The 13,103-nt window shown below is 40.7% G+C and overlaps 1 protein-coding gene across 2 annotated transcripts in view; it reads right to left on the bottom strand.

Annotated features, from left to right (window-relative positions):
- DYM (dymeclin) overlaps positions 1 to 13,103 on the bottom strand; it is a 373,790-nt gene that overhangs the window by 215,405 nt on the left and 145,282 nt on the right. For both annotated transcript variants that reach the window (XM_006030025.2, XM_025211554.1), the window contains 2 exons: positions 7,202 to 7,384; positions 5,499 to 5,677 (listed from right to left, as the gene is read on the bottom strand). In XM_006030025.2, coding sequence (XP_006030087.1) covers positions 5,499 to 5,677; positions 7,202 to 7,384 — 362 coding nt within the window. The remainder of the gene's footprint in view (positions 1 to 5,498; positions 5,678 to 7,201; positions 7,385 to 13,103) is intronic.

Raw genomic sequence — 13,103 nt, 5'->3', positions numbered from 1 at the left:
TTTCCCTGCTTTTTTTACAACTCTATGACCTATCTCAATATTAAGTAGGATACCCTGGAGGCATTTATGGTTTTTGACTATATCAGAGGTTCATAGATGGAATCAGCTATTAGATAAAAGTGCCAAAAAGCCCCACTGAAAAACCCAATCTATACAGACACTGTGGAGCCAAGTCAAACTAACACGCTGCCTCTTCCAGTAAAGCGCAGGTTTTTTGTTTTTGTTTTTAAAGTCTGCAAGCAGCCATAGAGACAAAAAAAGATGCATTGTGTTATTAAGAATGTATGTTATATGAATAAACCTCACATAAGCAGGCTATGCTTTATTAAAAATTGCACATTATCAACCTCTATCAGAATAACCATAATTTTGAAGGGAAAACTCAATTACTGATAAAAGCAGATTAACACAAAATTAAATTCGGAAGTAATTTCAGCTTCATTACATTCTAACAGTTTAAAACATACTGAACCTATTTTTAAAAATTAACTAAAAAAAAGTTATGAGAGAGTAAAGACAGCTGCCAAAAAAAATCTCAGAGCTAAGAAATCACATAGCCTGGTCTGCCAATGATGCTTCCTGGGCAAGGAAGGGGTATTAAAAGAAAGGGGGGAACACCAGATGTCCTAATGTGGTGAAATAAATGAAATCAAGCTTTCATTAATAAACTAGCCATTTGCCCGTCAAGAATAACGGGGGCGGAGGTGGGGGGGGGGGGTGGGGTGGGGTTCTGGATGGAGTGCTGCCACCTAATGCCCCATGCTGCTGCTGTTCTGCCTCTTGCAGGGAGCCTTGGCTTCCTCACCCCATCTGGTCCTCAGCATGGCTTGCAGGGAGCGAGGTGGGGGAGCCAAAGCCAGCGCTGCTGGCCTTGGCTCCCACACCCCCTGTCTGGTCCTCGGCGTGGCTTTGGAATTAGGGCAGCGCTCTCCCACACTTGGAGCACTCTGATTGGCTGTTTCCATCAGCCAATCAGAACACGAATAAAGCATTACAGACAGACAGACTTAGGCTTTTATAATATTAGAATAATAGTGTAAGGCCAAAAGAGATAACTGGATTCTCTTGTCTGACATCCCATGCATCTGAGACCCTTAATTTTCACCAAGTTACCCCCATACTGAACATCCCAAAGCATCTCTTCCAGAAAGAAATTTAATTCCGATTTAAAAATATGAAGGGAACTCATCATAACTTTTTTCAAAAAACCAATCTTCCCTTCTGTTATAAACATGCACTTTTATTCCTGATTTGAATTTCTCCAACTTCAACTTCCAGCCGCTTCTTCTTGCTCTGTCTTTAAAGAGCCCTGATATCCAGCATTTCGTCCCCATAAAAGCATTTACTCACCGTAGTCATCTTGCCTCTCAAGATACTTTTTAGTAAATTTAACATATTAAGCTCTTTATGGTCTCAAACAGGCACTCATTTCAAGAGATGGAAGTTTCTGACATCTTTTCAGGAGGGAAAGCAGTACAGGAGTTTAGCCTGCAGCTTACCCCTCTCCCCTGCTCTGTGTGCCTTCCCCAGATGAGGGCCATCCTGGTCTGAGGAATTTGTGGGAAGCAGCTGCTGCTCCAGTCCCCTCAGACCAGTTCAGAAAAGGACTGGAGTAGCAGGACAAAGGGTCCAAGCTATTCCCCAGATGCAGCGGTTGGGGGGAAAGGGAGCAGCTGCTTTTTCATGCAGTGGACAAAACCCTGTCCACTCCCCAGACTGGGGAGACTGGTCTGGGGAGGAGCCAGGGAGCAATGGGTGGCTGTTCATCCTCTCCCAGTCTATGGGAGAGATGGGAGCAGTGGGGTAATGCCTTCTGGGGCTGGGATGACCCCAGTTTTGGAAAGCATAGGATCCTCTCCCCACGAGGAGTCCCAAGACGAAGCAGCTTACAGGTGTTCTTTCCTGTGGAAGAAATTCTCCAACAGGCGACAACTCCCTTGTTGAAAGAGGAAGATCCTCCCCCACAGAAAGCATTTTTCCTGCAGAAGACATTTGATAAATGCCCGTACACTTGTGATTTCTGTTGGGAAACTGGTGATTCTCCAGCTAGAAATTTAAAGCCTGTACATGACCTAATTTTCTCACTGCAAGGCATTTTCTTTAAGTCCTTGATTCATTTTTTGTAGCCCTTTTCTTCGCATCCTCTCCAATTTTTCAACATCCTTTTTAAATATAGACAGCATCACTTTAAGGAGTATTTTAGTATCACTCATGTCATTGCTATATACAGAAGAAAAAAAAAAAATCACCTCTCTCTTCCTAATGATTCATCCCCTGTTTACACCTCCAAAGATTGCATTAGCAATCTTTGCCACAGCATCACAGTGGGAACTTGGGAACTCATGTCGAGTTGCTTATTCACCACAACCCTTAAATGCTTTCAGAATCATGGCTTTAAGGAATACAGCTCCCTCTCCTGTAGGTACAGCCTGCATTCCTTGTTCCTACAAAAATGACTGTGCCTTTGGCTGTATTAACTGCATTTTGTTTCAACAGGCCTAGCTTACCAACTGATCTGAATTGCCCTGTATGACTGACTTATTCTCATCTTTATTTACCATTCTGCCAATCTTTGTGTCAGCTAAGAACAGCAGTAATACCACAAAAAGACACAAAGCAGCAAGAAAGAAGGGATAACAACCAGAGCCAGAGCAAGCATTTTCATTCCCTGGTGCTAAAAGAAACAACCAGCATCTTCATCAATGGTTTTGCACAACGCTTTTCAGAATCTACATCTGGAGCAGTTTCAACATATAATCCTTCAGAAAATGCAGACGTCTATAGTGTACCAAACAGAGCAATTAAAAAATATTTTTCTAAAGCAAGAGGAAATCAGGACATTTAGTGCCTGTGAAGTGGTGTCACACTGACAGCCCAGAGAATATAATGCAGTTATTAATCCACAGAAATGGTCCACCAGGGTGACTGCCCTAAACACTTAATATACAGAAAGCTATAAAGATTAGTCTTCATCACAAATTTGATTCCTGGACTCTCAGCTGATTTTGCACACAACGGTGTCTATCAGTGCTTACTTAGTTTAGCAATGTCCTTTAGCTGTCCTCTAGGGCCTGGACTGCGATCGAATTCATTTCATACAGAGCATCAAACAGCAAGATGAAGATAACCTATCACCTAGGCTGAACTTCAGCTACCCAAACGTGAAACGCTCTCTATTCTGTTACTGATCACCCAAAATGTCCAATTCCCACCCTTACAACAATGCCTATAAATAAGATTGGGGGCAGGGGGGAGAAGCTGTCATAAAAGAAACCCACCAAGTTCAGTAAGTTCCCACGCAAGAAAACTACGGGTAGCAAGTATATCTGGGCCAGCAGTGAGAAAGCAGCTAGACCAATACTTCTAAACAGAACTCCGTCAGCCTCACTTTGAGACCCCTTCACGCAGTTTTAGGCGTCTTGCTCTATTTCCAGTTATCACGAGGTGCTTGCACATGTGACGGGGGTCTAGTTCTTCGTAAATGGAAACAGTGGGTTTTTAATTATGTTGTTTAAAAACCCACCATTTCAATTTAAGGAGAACAAAATCTCCGTCGCGTGTAAAAGGGTGAGGGGGCCCAATCCCCCCACCTTTTTTTCTCAGAGCCTACCTGCCCCTCCTGCGGGGGGGGAGGGAAGCGGTGAGCTGCCAGCAGTGGCCTGAGCAGTCCCTGAGCTGCAGGGGACCCCAGTCCTTCCCTCCACGGAAGCAGCGCCCCCAGGCGTCACCAGCCTGCTAACACTCAGTCCAGGTGATCCTAGGGGGGCCACCACCGTGGAGGGAAGCACCAGGCCCTGCGCAGCTTAGGGGCTGTGCGACCCAGCGACAGCTCATGCAGGCAGGCTCTACTGAGGAAAAAAAAGTGGCGAGGAACCTGATCTTTTATTTTTCTCCCACAGCCTGCCTGCCTGAGCTGCACAGGGCCCAGTGCTTCCCTCCGCGGCAGCAGCACCCCCGGGCAGTACCCGCCTGCTAGCAGCCCACCCGGATCAGGCTCCTCACTGTGGGGACGGTACGCGACATGCTGGAAGCCTGCCAAGCCCAAGCTTCCCCGAGCACATCAGCTTGCAGCGCCCCATGCACTGTTGCACTTTGTTACATAGCAAACTAAAATACCTTGGAGGGGTTTCATCTTTCTACATAACAAAGTCATTTAAAGCAGAATACGCCACCAAGCATGTACATCGTCACAAAATTAAAGCAGAATATGTCGCCGAGTGTGTAAATAGCAATGCCATTAAAGCGGTGGAAAAGGACAATTAAGTTTCTTTAAAAGTCAATTTTGTTGTGTGTACAAGCACCCAAGATTCAGTCAGGTTTCATTAAATTAACTTGAAAATTAGCTACACACTGCAGCATGACTTAGCTTTCCATGCTAAATTTAATCAATCAGAGATAATGAAACATAGCTATCTTTATAGCAAGAGTATTGCAGAATACCCTGAAAAATCAATAGATCTGCGCTATAACAGATGACAAGCAGAGGGACAAGGGTGAGAGAAGCATCCAAAGAGGATAATTCAGTGGTAATATTTTAAGATCCTGACACAAATATTGCAGCAGTTCTCACTACTGATCCTTAGAAGACAGGAAGGAGCAGCAGAGAAAACCTCCCCTCCCCCCCCAACCAACAAAAAATAAAAAACACCTTTTCCCATTACTCTAGATTAAACATGTCGCTTTTATGTGTATGTACAGACTGGGCAAGTGATTCAACAGAAAAGTACAGCTGGCAATGTAAGAACAGTCACTTTGGGTGGCCAGAACCTTTTAACCTTCTGTAGCTGGACACAGAAAAATGGAAAAGCCAGTCTGGGAGTTCAAATATCGTTTTCCAATTTAAGCAGCACTGGCCTTTACATATTTCAAAAAAGAGAGAATACAAACTATCACAATTAAATAAGAACTCAACTGTACTTTGGAAGCTATTTGTAAGTTTTGATCCTTGGTCTAACAATGTATTATAAAAACGTAATGCTAATTCATCTTATCTATATTTAACAGCCAACAAATTTTTACTAGTTCACTTTGGCACTCATTAATTAGAATGAATTCTGGCAATATTAGATCTGTGTTGGCAAACGGAAGCCTAGCACACACAATTTATCTGTAGAAAATACATGGGATTTTTTTTTAGGTTTTGTTTTCTGCTTGAAGAAAAAAAAAATAGCAACCAATGGCACTACTATCTAAAATGAAGAGTAGAAGCTCATTATACCACTTTGGGCCAAAGTTACGCAGACCTCCAATAACTCACTACACTAAGACATGCTTATACGTACAAAAATTATCAAGTATGTAATGATGCCTATTTTGTCATTGCAAATCTAGTCACAAGTTCAGTATAATGAAAGAAACATGATCAAGATACTAAATCATTTATACTCCACTCTTCCATGAAGGTACCTCTTCTGTATACTATATTACATTGAACACACCAAGATGCCACAGATTAAGCTCATCTGCTGAAATATTAAAGAAGCAGTACAATAACTTACAAGATTTTCCATGTCAGTGCGGGCCAACATGTATGTCCGAACATTGCTGTTCTGATGCAGTAACATGTATAAAAGGAGAGTCGCTTGATCAGATTTTTGCTGTTCGCACAAAGCTGTGTACAAACTGTTAAAATTAATCTGGAAAGCATGTGGACTTGGTGAAGGAAAAGCAGTGCTATCTGGAATAAAAAGGGCAAAAACATTAAAAAATATATTTAATCACCCAGTTATGTTTGTTTTACAAGCACTTAAGTAGTGTTTGAACAGGCACCACAGTAAGGACAGGAGCTGTGCACAACATTTATCTGCAGAAGTCATGACAACCATCCTTGACTCAACTTTTACACATACTTAAATCTCAACCCCAAACTCATTCAATTATTGCATCAGGAAGGTACAATTACTCTCCCGAATAAGAACTGGTAAACTTCCTTCCCCAAGTTTGCCTTCTTTGCTCCTCCTGCCTTCCTCACAAGGCATCCCTGGACTAAGCAGTCTTAAGCTTCGGTCCCCAATTCAATTCCGCAGAGATTCAACCCAATTCAGTGACCAAATCTCTGAATCCGAACCAAATCACAGGACCCTTTAAATCTCTCTGAATTGAATCAGAATCCTCTGAATCGATTTGGAGAGATCTGGTGATTTGGAGATGGGCACAGCTTTAAATATTTTTTCTACATACCTCTAGGTAGCAGGGGCTTGTGAGTGCTGCAATACTGGGGCGTACGGAGCATCCCACAGGAGCAAAGGGGGCTCCCCAGTGCGTTTTGCAGCAGACCCAGAAGTGGACCAGAAGCACTTCCAGTCCACTTCCGGGTCTGCCAGGGAGTGCACTGGGCGCCTCCCCACCCCTCCAGCTTAGCAACTGATGCCTCCTGGGGGGCACATCCAGGGTCCCCCCATGGCCAATCACTGAGCTGCAGGGGGGGGAGGAGGGAGGGCACAGAGCCCCCCCGCCCCACACCGCGTGCTCCTCGGCGGACCTGGAAGTAGACTGGAAATACTTCCAGTCCACTTCGAGTTTGCCACTGAGCATGTTGAGGGCCCCCCACACTTCTGAGAGACACTCCATGCGCCCCAGTCTTGCAGCGTTCAGGAGCCGCACTGGTACCTCGAGGTATGTAGAAAAAACTTTTAAAGCTGTGCCTGTGTCCGAATCAGCACTGAATCTTCCGTTTCAGCCGAAACAAAAGCAGGGACAGTGATCCAAATCAATTAATCTGATCACTATCCCTGATTCGGGCTGAATCCAAATCCGAATCAAATAGGGCCTGCTTTGCATACCCCTAATGTTTACTAAATGTGTAAAATTAATCAACTCAGAATGGTGTAAGCAATCCATGGCTTCTAATACTTATGGAGTTCCTACCATCAATAGGATCCTTCTGGCTCTGATGCCTTCCCATTTCACATTGCTTTATGAAGTTAGAGAGAGCTTTGCAGAAATCCTGGATATGCTGCAGGAAAGCAAGCTATGAAACTCCCTAACAAGTGAATGGTACAGTGCCATTCTACATCTAAATACTCTCTGCCTGTCAAGAGTTTTGGTCTGAGAAAATCAAGTTCAAGAATTTCTCCTATGGACCTCAAGGAGCAGGATTCTATTATAGCATATGTTGGAAGGGGCAACATTTTAAATAGTCAGGACAAAACAATAGCATATTTTTTCACTTCATTCTAAAAAATTAAGAAAAGGTACCAACCTTGTGTGTTCTTGAAGGACATAATAGCTTGCTTGTATGGATTTGGTGAATCTGGTGCATCAGTCAAATTAGCTAGCACAAGCAGTAGCAGAAGGCTTTGATTTGCTAGAGGTGAGGACTGTTCCTGTTGTGGTGTTGGTTTACTTCCCACACCACCCAATGTGAACACCGTCCACAAGCCAGCTAAAGAAGGATCAAAGAGGAGACAGTATTACAACACATACATAATACAATTTTAGGGTACATTGGTATGTCTATAGCATAACAGAGGAGTACTCAGACATAGCACTGAGAAGTAATTACATAGCAAGGTTTTGAAGGAGTGGAGATTAAATCTGAGATAACAGGACATAAAGCCACTGAAGGGATTCAAGAACAGGAGACTGATTTGGTTGGTGCACTGGAAAAGGAAATGGCATTTGTATAATGCGGCAGCAAGCAGCAAAATCACCTTTAAAACATGCATCTAGTCCATTAAGAAATTTTAAAAACATTGCATATTTTAAGCATAACACATTTCAGGAAAAGCACCAAAGAATTTCTAGTACTTTCAAAACTTTAATATTAGATATAGAGGATACTATGACTATGCAGTCAGTTTTAGGTGGATGTCATGTCTTTGTATTGGATAAGACAAACCTGAGAGTAGTTAACTTCAATTTTATGTTTTAATTGGATCCATGATTTGATTTTTAGTTTCCTAGAGAAGACTATAAATGACAAACTTGAGGAGTCCTAATACTTCAGTACGAGACACTTTTGCTGCCTTAAGACTTTTCTAATTAATGGACTGTACAGCTATTTTAAAAGATAGAAACTAGGTTGCCTATAGCCACTACGCTTCACGTACACTATTTACTAGTGATACTGCTAGGAAGTAGTCACCCTGATTGGTGCCCTCTAAAGAACTGATAGCTTTCAGTTTTGACCCTTCTCTACAAAAAACAGTAGTTAATTTAAGAAAAATCACACTAATGCTATGCTATTGTTTCACAAGAACTGCCACAAAGAAGACAAAAGAAACTGTTCTTTCCTGTTGTAGAGGGCAGGGCACGTGGCAATGGGCTAAAAGTGCAGCAGAACAGATTTACAACAAATCTCAGGAAAACACATCCTAACTACATTAACAGCAAGACAACAAACAAGCTGCCTGGGGAAGTTGTGGAATCTCATTCATCGGAGACTTCCAAGAGGTTGGATTAGCATCTATCTAGGTTGGTTTAAGAAGAGCAGATCCTGCATCTGTACAGAGAGCTGGAGTAGACGTCATGTGAGGTCCCTTCCAGCTCTATGACATTACCCACAAGACAAGCAGTAAGAAGAGCTGAACATCCATCCTAATTTTAAGGACCGTGTAAGATGTTTGTACAAGAAATTAATTACACAATTACCAACTAATCTAAACACATATTTAAAATATTAGAAACTGATTCTGTCTGAAACAAGTTAACTGTATCATATACCTGAAGACTTCACATACCATATTTTCCAGAATGTTTTGCATGTAAGAATATAATATGCTTCTTGTTTTTTAAAAGCAAAATGAAGGGGCAGGGAAAGACCTTTCCCTGCAGTAAATAACTGAATAGCAGTAGCTAAGGAGCCTGCTCACTGTTCTGCTCCCTACAGATTTTACTTTTGGCTTCCCACAGTAAGGTGTAAAACCTGCTCTTACTTGAATATAATGCACACTCCAATTTCCAGAAGCTGTTTTTTGTGGGAAAGGTGTGTTGCATACAAGAAAATACAGTAGCAAAGACAGAATGAAGGCTCAGTGTTCAACCTAAGTTTTCATGTTACTTAAGCTTTGATGCTTAAGTCTGAAATCTTAGCTTCATGGGTTTTAGTTTTCTGCAGAAAGTTAGTTGTGATGGTTTAATACTTGAAATGCCTCCTTATAATAGTGCGGGAAGCAGAGTTGATCAGCTACATGCCTTTTTAGCACTTAATACATGTCTTAGCATACCCCTATTTCAGCATACAGCAAAACAGAAATTGACCATGTCGTCATAAGGTTTCAGGCTACTTTATCAGCATGATCTTGAAATTCATGGCTGCCAGCCATGCAACAAATAATTCTACCATGAAATACTACATTAGTCACAACATGGAAACTAAGAATTTAAAATAAAATACATTATATAATTTTCTAATTTAAAGAAAGCATTTACATTTACATAGATGTACAGGATACAAAAGTCTATAACAAGCCTTCTGAACTTAAAGCAGAAGTATGCCCTAGTCAATAAAAACAGCTTAAACTATCAATTGGCTTTGCAAAAAAAACCCTTCATTAACCAAAATGGCATTTTTCTTTAAAAAAAACAACATTCAGATTCAGTAATAAATTAACACTCACTTCTTCAGTTGCAAGCTAATTATTCCATTGCCAAAGGCAAGGGAAATAATGCCATTCAGAGCTAATTAGCTTGAAGGAGTCCCCGTAACAAAGAGCGTTGTAATTAGAACCTTCTTAACTACATTTCATGTTACATTAATAATCCTTTATCAGCAAGTTTTTGATCAGTTGTCCCAAAATCAGAACAATGTGGTTTAATACAAATGCTGTACAACATCAACAGTGAAGTGGGTTTTTAACTCATGGTAGAGCCATCCAGAAATGCAATTTGGCTGGACACATTTTGCAAAGGGTACTAAAAAACTGAAATAACCATCTATTTTTATCTTTACTTATTAACTGAATTTAAGCATAGCACATTTTCCCCACTTTAAGCCACAGCTTTGTTAAGTAGTCAGTGTTCTCAGCTAAAACAAGCATTTTTTATTTTCCAGCAACCTAACCATAGCTGATATCTGCCTTTATACTACCTTCCTTTTGTACTGAAAGAGAAGGAGGCACATAGGTCTGTACACTGCCTAGCAATTTGTAACCATAACCATCCACCATGGAGAATGAAATAATGATATCCATGAGGATTCTAAACATTAACGTATGACCAAATATCCTCCTGAAGCTCGCTCTCTCTCTTTTGGTAAAATTGTCTCGTCTCTAGAACAGCACTATAATCCTAAAAGAAATTAACATTCATTTCAGGTCCAAGGGGCAACTTAAAATTTTGGCACCGACTGTTACGAGGAGGTATCCCTGTGATTCTCCAAGCCAACAGTCTTAAACAACACATTTCTTCCTGATTAAAGAACTCAAATTAAAAGCACTGAAATGAGCAGCTAATCAAAAATAGATCAGTGAGGTTGGGAAAGCCAACAAGATAGCTACCCAAGCTTAAATACAAGAACATAAACACTTCCAGGTTCACACCAAGACTGCATATGCACATTTGAATGATCTGAGAGAATTCTCCCAAGTTTGTTTTCCTGGCAGAAAAAATTTACCTGGAGATGCCTGAACAGATGTCAGGACAGCCAGCTTACAATGCAGACATTGTACAGTCAGGGGGACCCTGGGCACACATCTCAGCATGCTCTGCAAGCTCCCTAAGTCTACCTGGAGACAGATGGCAAAAATGTACAGGTAGCGCTGATTGGCTGACCCAGACTGTTCAGGGTTGGCTTGCGTCTCCCTGCAGCACAATATGGGGATTGTGAAGGGAGCATGTACTTCTCCCTTGGCTGGAGTAGCAGAATCCAGTAAGCAACACATTGTTTCCCAAGGGGGAGGGGCCAGAACTAAACACCCTAGGAATGTTCAGTGGCTTTTCTCAGAAGAGAATGCACACAGACATTCACTTCCTTAGGAGAAACTCTCCTGGGAGTGATTTAACCCTGGTTGTTCCCAAGTAATTTTTCTCCTGGACTGGCCATTCTTGCTCTGGGAGAAAAATCCTGAGCATCTGTAAACTTATAGTTTCTCCTAGGAGAGCAGCAGCTATGTTGACCATGGTTGTCAAAACAATTTAAAATGGAAGGGTTCCATACTGACCTATAAGCTGTCAAGAGGATGTGCTTGCTATATGTAACACCACATCTATGATGAAGCTTACATTGTAAGAACAATGATGGATTAGATGTGCTGCTCGAAGATTTTTATATTCACAAATTATGTTTACATTTAAATATGTGGTCACATCTACTTTCTGAAGTTAACAGTCCCTAAAAGTGAAAATAATATAATATGTAAGGTTACCTTCTTTATCATCTACTCATTGACCTATGATACGCAAACACTTTCTTTAAGGTTAGCAAACGTGTGAACTTTTTAAATTATTTTGATAAACAGTATGATTTTTTTTATAAAAGTTGTTGAAGCTGAAGATATACCTGTAACTTAGGGTAGACATATAAAAAAAATGGTTATAGCTACCCCCAAAACACACTGAAGAAGTTCAGAACTAATACTACATTTCAAATAAATGCATTAAAAAGATGCAGACATCCAAAATTAAGGAACCAAGTCAACCTTAACTCTGCTGTTTTCAACACCATGAGAGAGAGCGCGAGAAATTGAATGCGTTTTAATCTGATATAGTAATCATAATTATTTATTAATCATGACTGCAGTGCTATTGCATGACATCATTATAGCATGGAGTAAATGTCTGGATGTTTTACCATTTAATATTTGGATTTCTTTCAAATTTAATCTTCATTTTCTATCTGCTCCTATTCTCCTTTTAGTTGTTTTGTGAATATACAAATTGTGAAAGGATTAGATAAAAGTTTTCTTAAACCTGGCTGCATCACAGAATTTGATAAACAATAGCTGTGACTCAAAATAAATAATTTTCCCCAAGAAACATGGGGAAAGCAGGGCAGGAAGGGACCTCATGAGTTCATCTAGTCCACCCCACTGCTCAAGGCAGGAGCCAGGCATCATTCCTGGCTAAATTATCCCAGCCAAGTGTCTATCTAACCTCCTCCAAAAGAGTTCCAGGAATGGAGACTGCAAAATTTCTCTAGGTTAACTGTTCCAACATTCAACCACCCTCATAGTCAGGAAGTTCTTCCTAATCTTCAACTTAAATTTCTCCTGCTGCAGTTTGAAGCTATTGCTCCTAGTCCTATCCCCTACAGCCACAAAAAAAAGTCTATCGCCATTCTCTTTATAACCACCCTCAGGTATTTTAAAATATCAAATCTTCTACAGACTAAAAAATCTTAGTTCTTTCAGCCTTTCTTAAGGCATGTGTCTCATTATGTGCTGATTCTGCCCACAATAGGAAGACTCTTGAGTGATGACCTGAGAGGTGCTTCATTTTCCTATATTTCTATATTTTTAACCTCTAAAATGTCTTTCTTGCTGAGGATTTCATACTGGCTATCACAAAGTCTTTGGTTTAGTTATCCCAGCAGTCCGTAACAAATCTCCAGCCAAAAACAATTCATCTCTTAATGTCTCTCTCTCTCTCACACATGCATAGACACATACATATGTCTATGTACTTTATTTCTATACATGCTCTGGTGTCATATATGATATTTGTAATACATTTTAACTTGTAAACCTTAAAATATCATTCTATTGATTTACACTACAGAAAAGTGCTACACCTTTTTTTCATCTTTACCTACGTATCATTTGCCAACTTCTATGAAAACATTTTATTCTGGCAAAAACAAATAAGATTCTGAACAACAGAATCATTTTTAACCTTAAAACAACCAAGAAGATTCTTCCTGCCCTCTCTCTCTTCTCCTGTTCTTTTTGTCTACTGTCAGGCAGACCACGTAATCAAATGCTGATATCTGGCTCTGTTCCAAACCTTCAGGTAGCCACTGGGCTTATATCCAAAATATTGACCAGCATTTTACTTAAAAACCCAACAAGGTCATTTCCTCTGATCTTCTTGGGAGATAGTAAAATCCTGGCATTATTGCTTCAATTCCCGTCTTCTAGGCCATTGATTTTCTGTAATAAGATCATTTGAATCTGTTTCTCTATGTGGTTATTCTTTTAATAGAGTGGGTAGAAACCCTTCTTTTG

The sequence above is a fragment of the Alligator sinensis genome, unplaced genomic scaffold (assembly GCF_000455745.1).
Source record: "Alligator sinensis unplaced genomic scaffold, ASM45574v1 scaffold1204_1, whole genome shotgun sequence".
Classification (NCBI taxonomy): Eukaryota; Metazoa; Chordata; order Crocodylia; family Alligatoridae; genus Alligator; species Alligator sinensis.
This window is presented reverse-complemented; position numbering and strand designations above follow the sequence as displayed.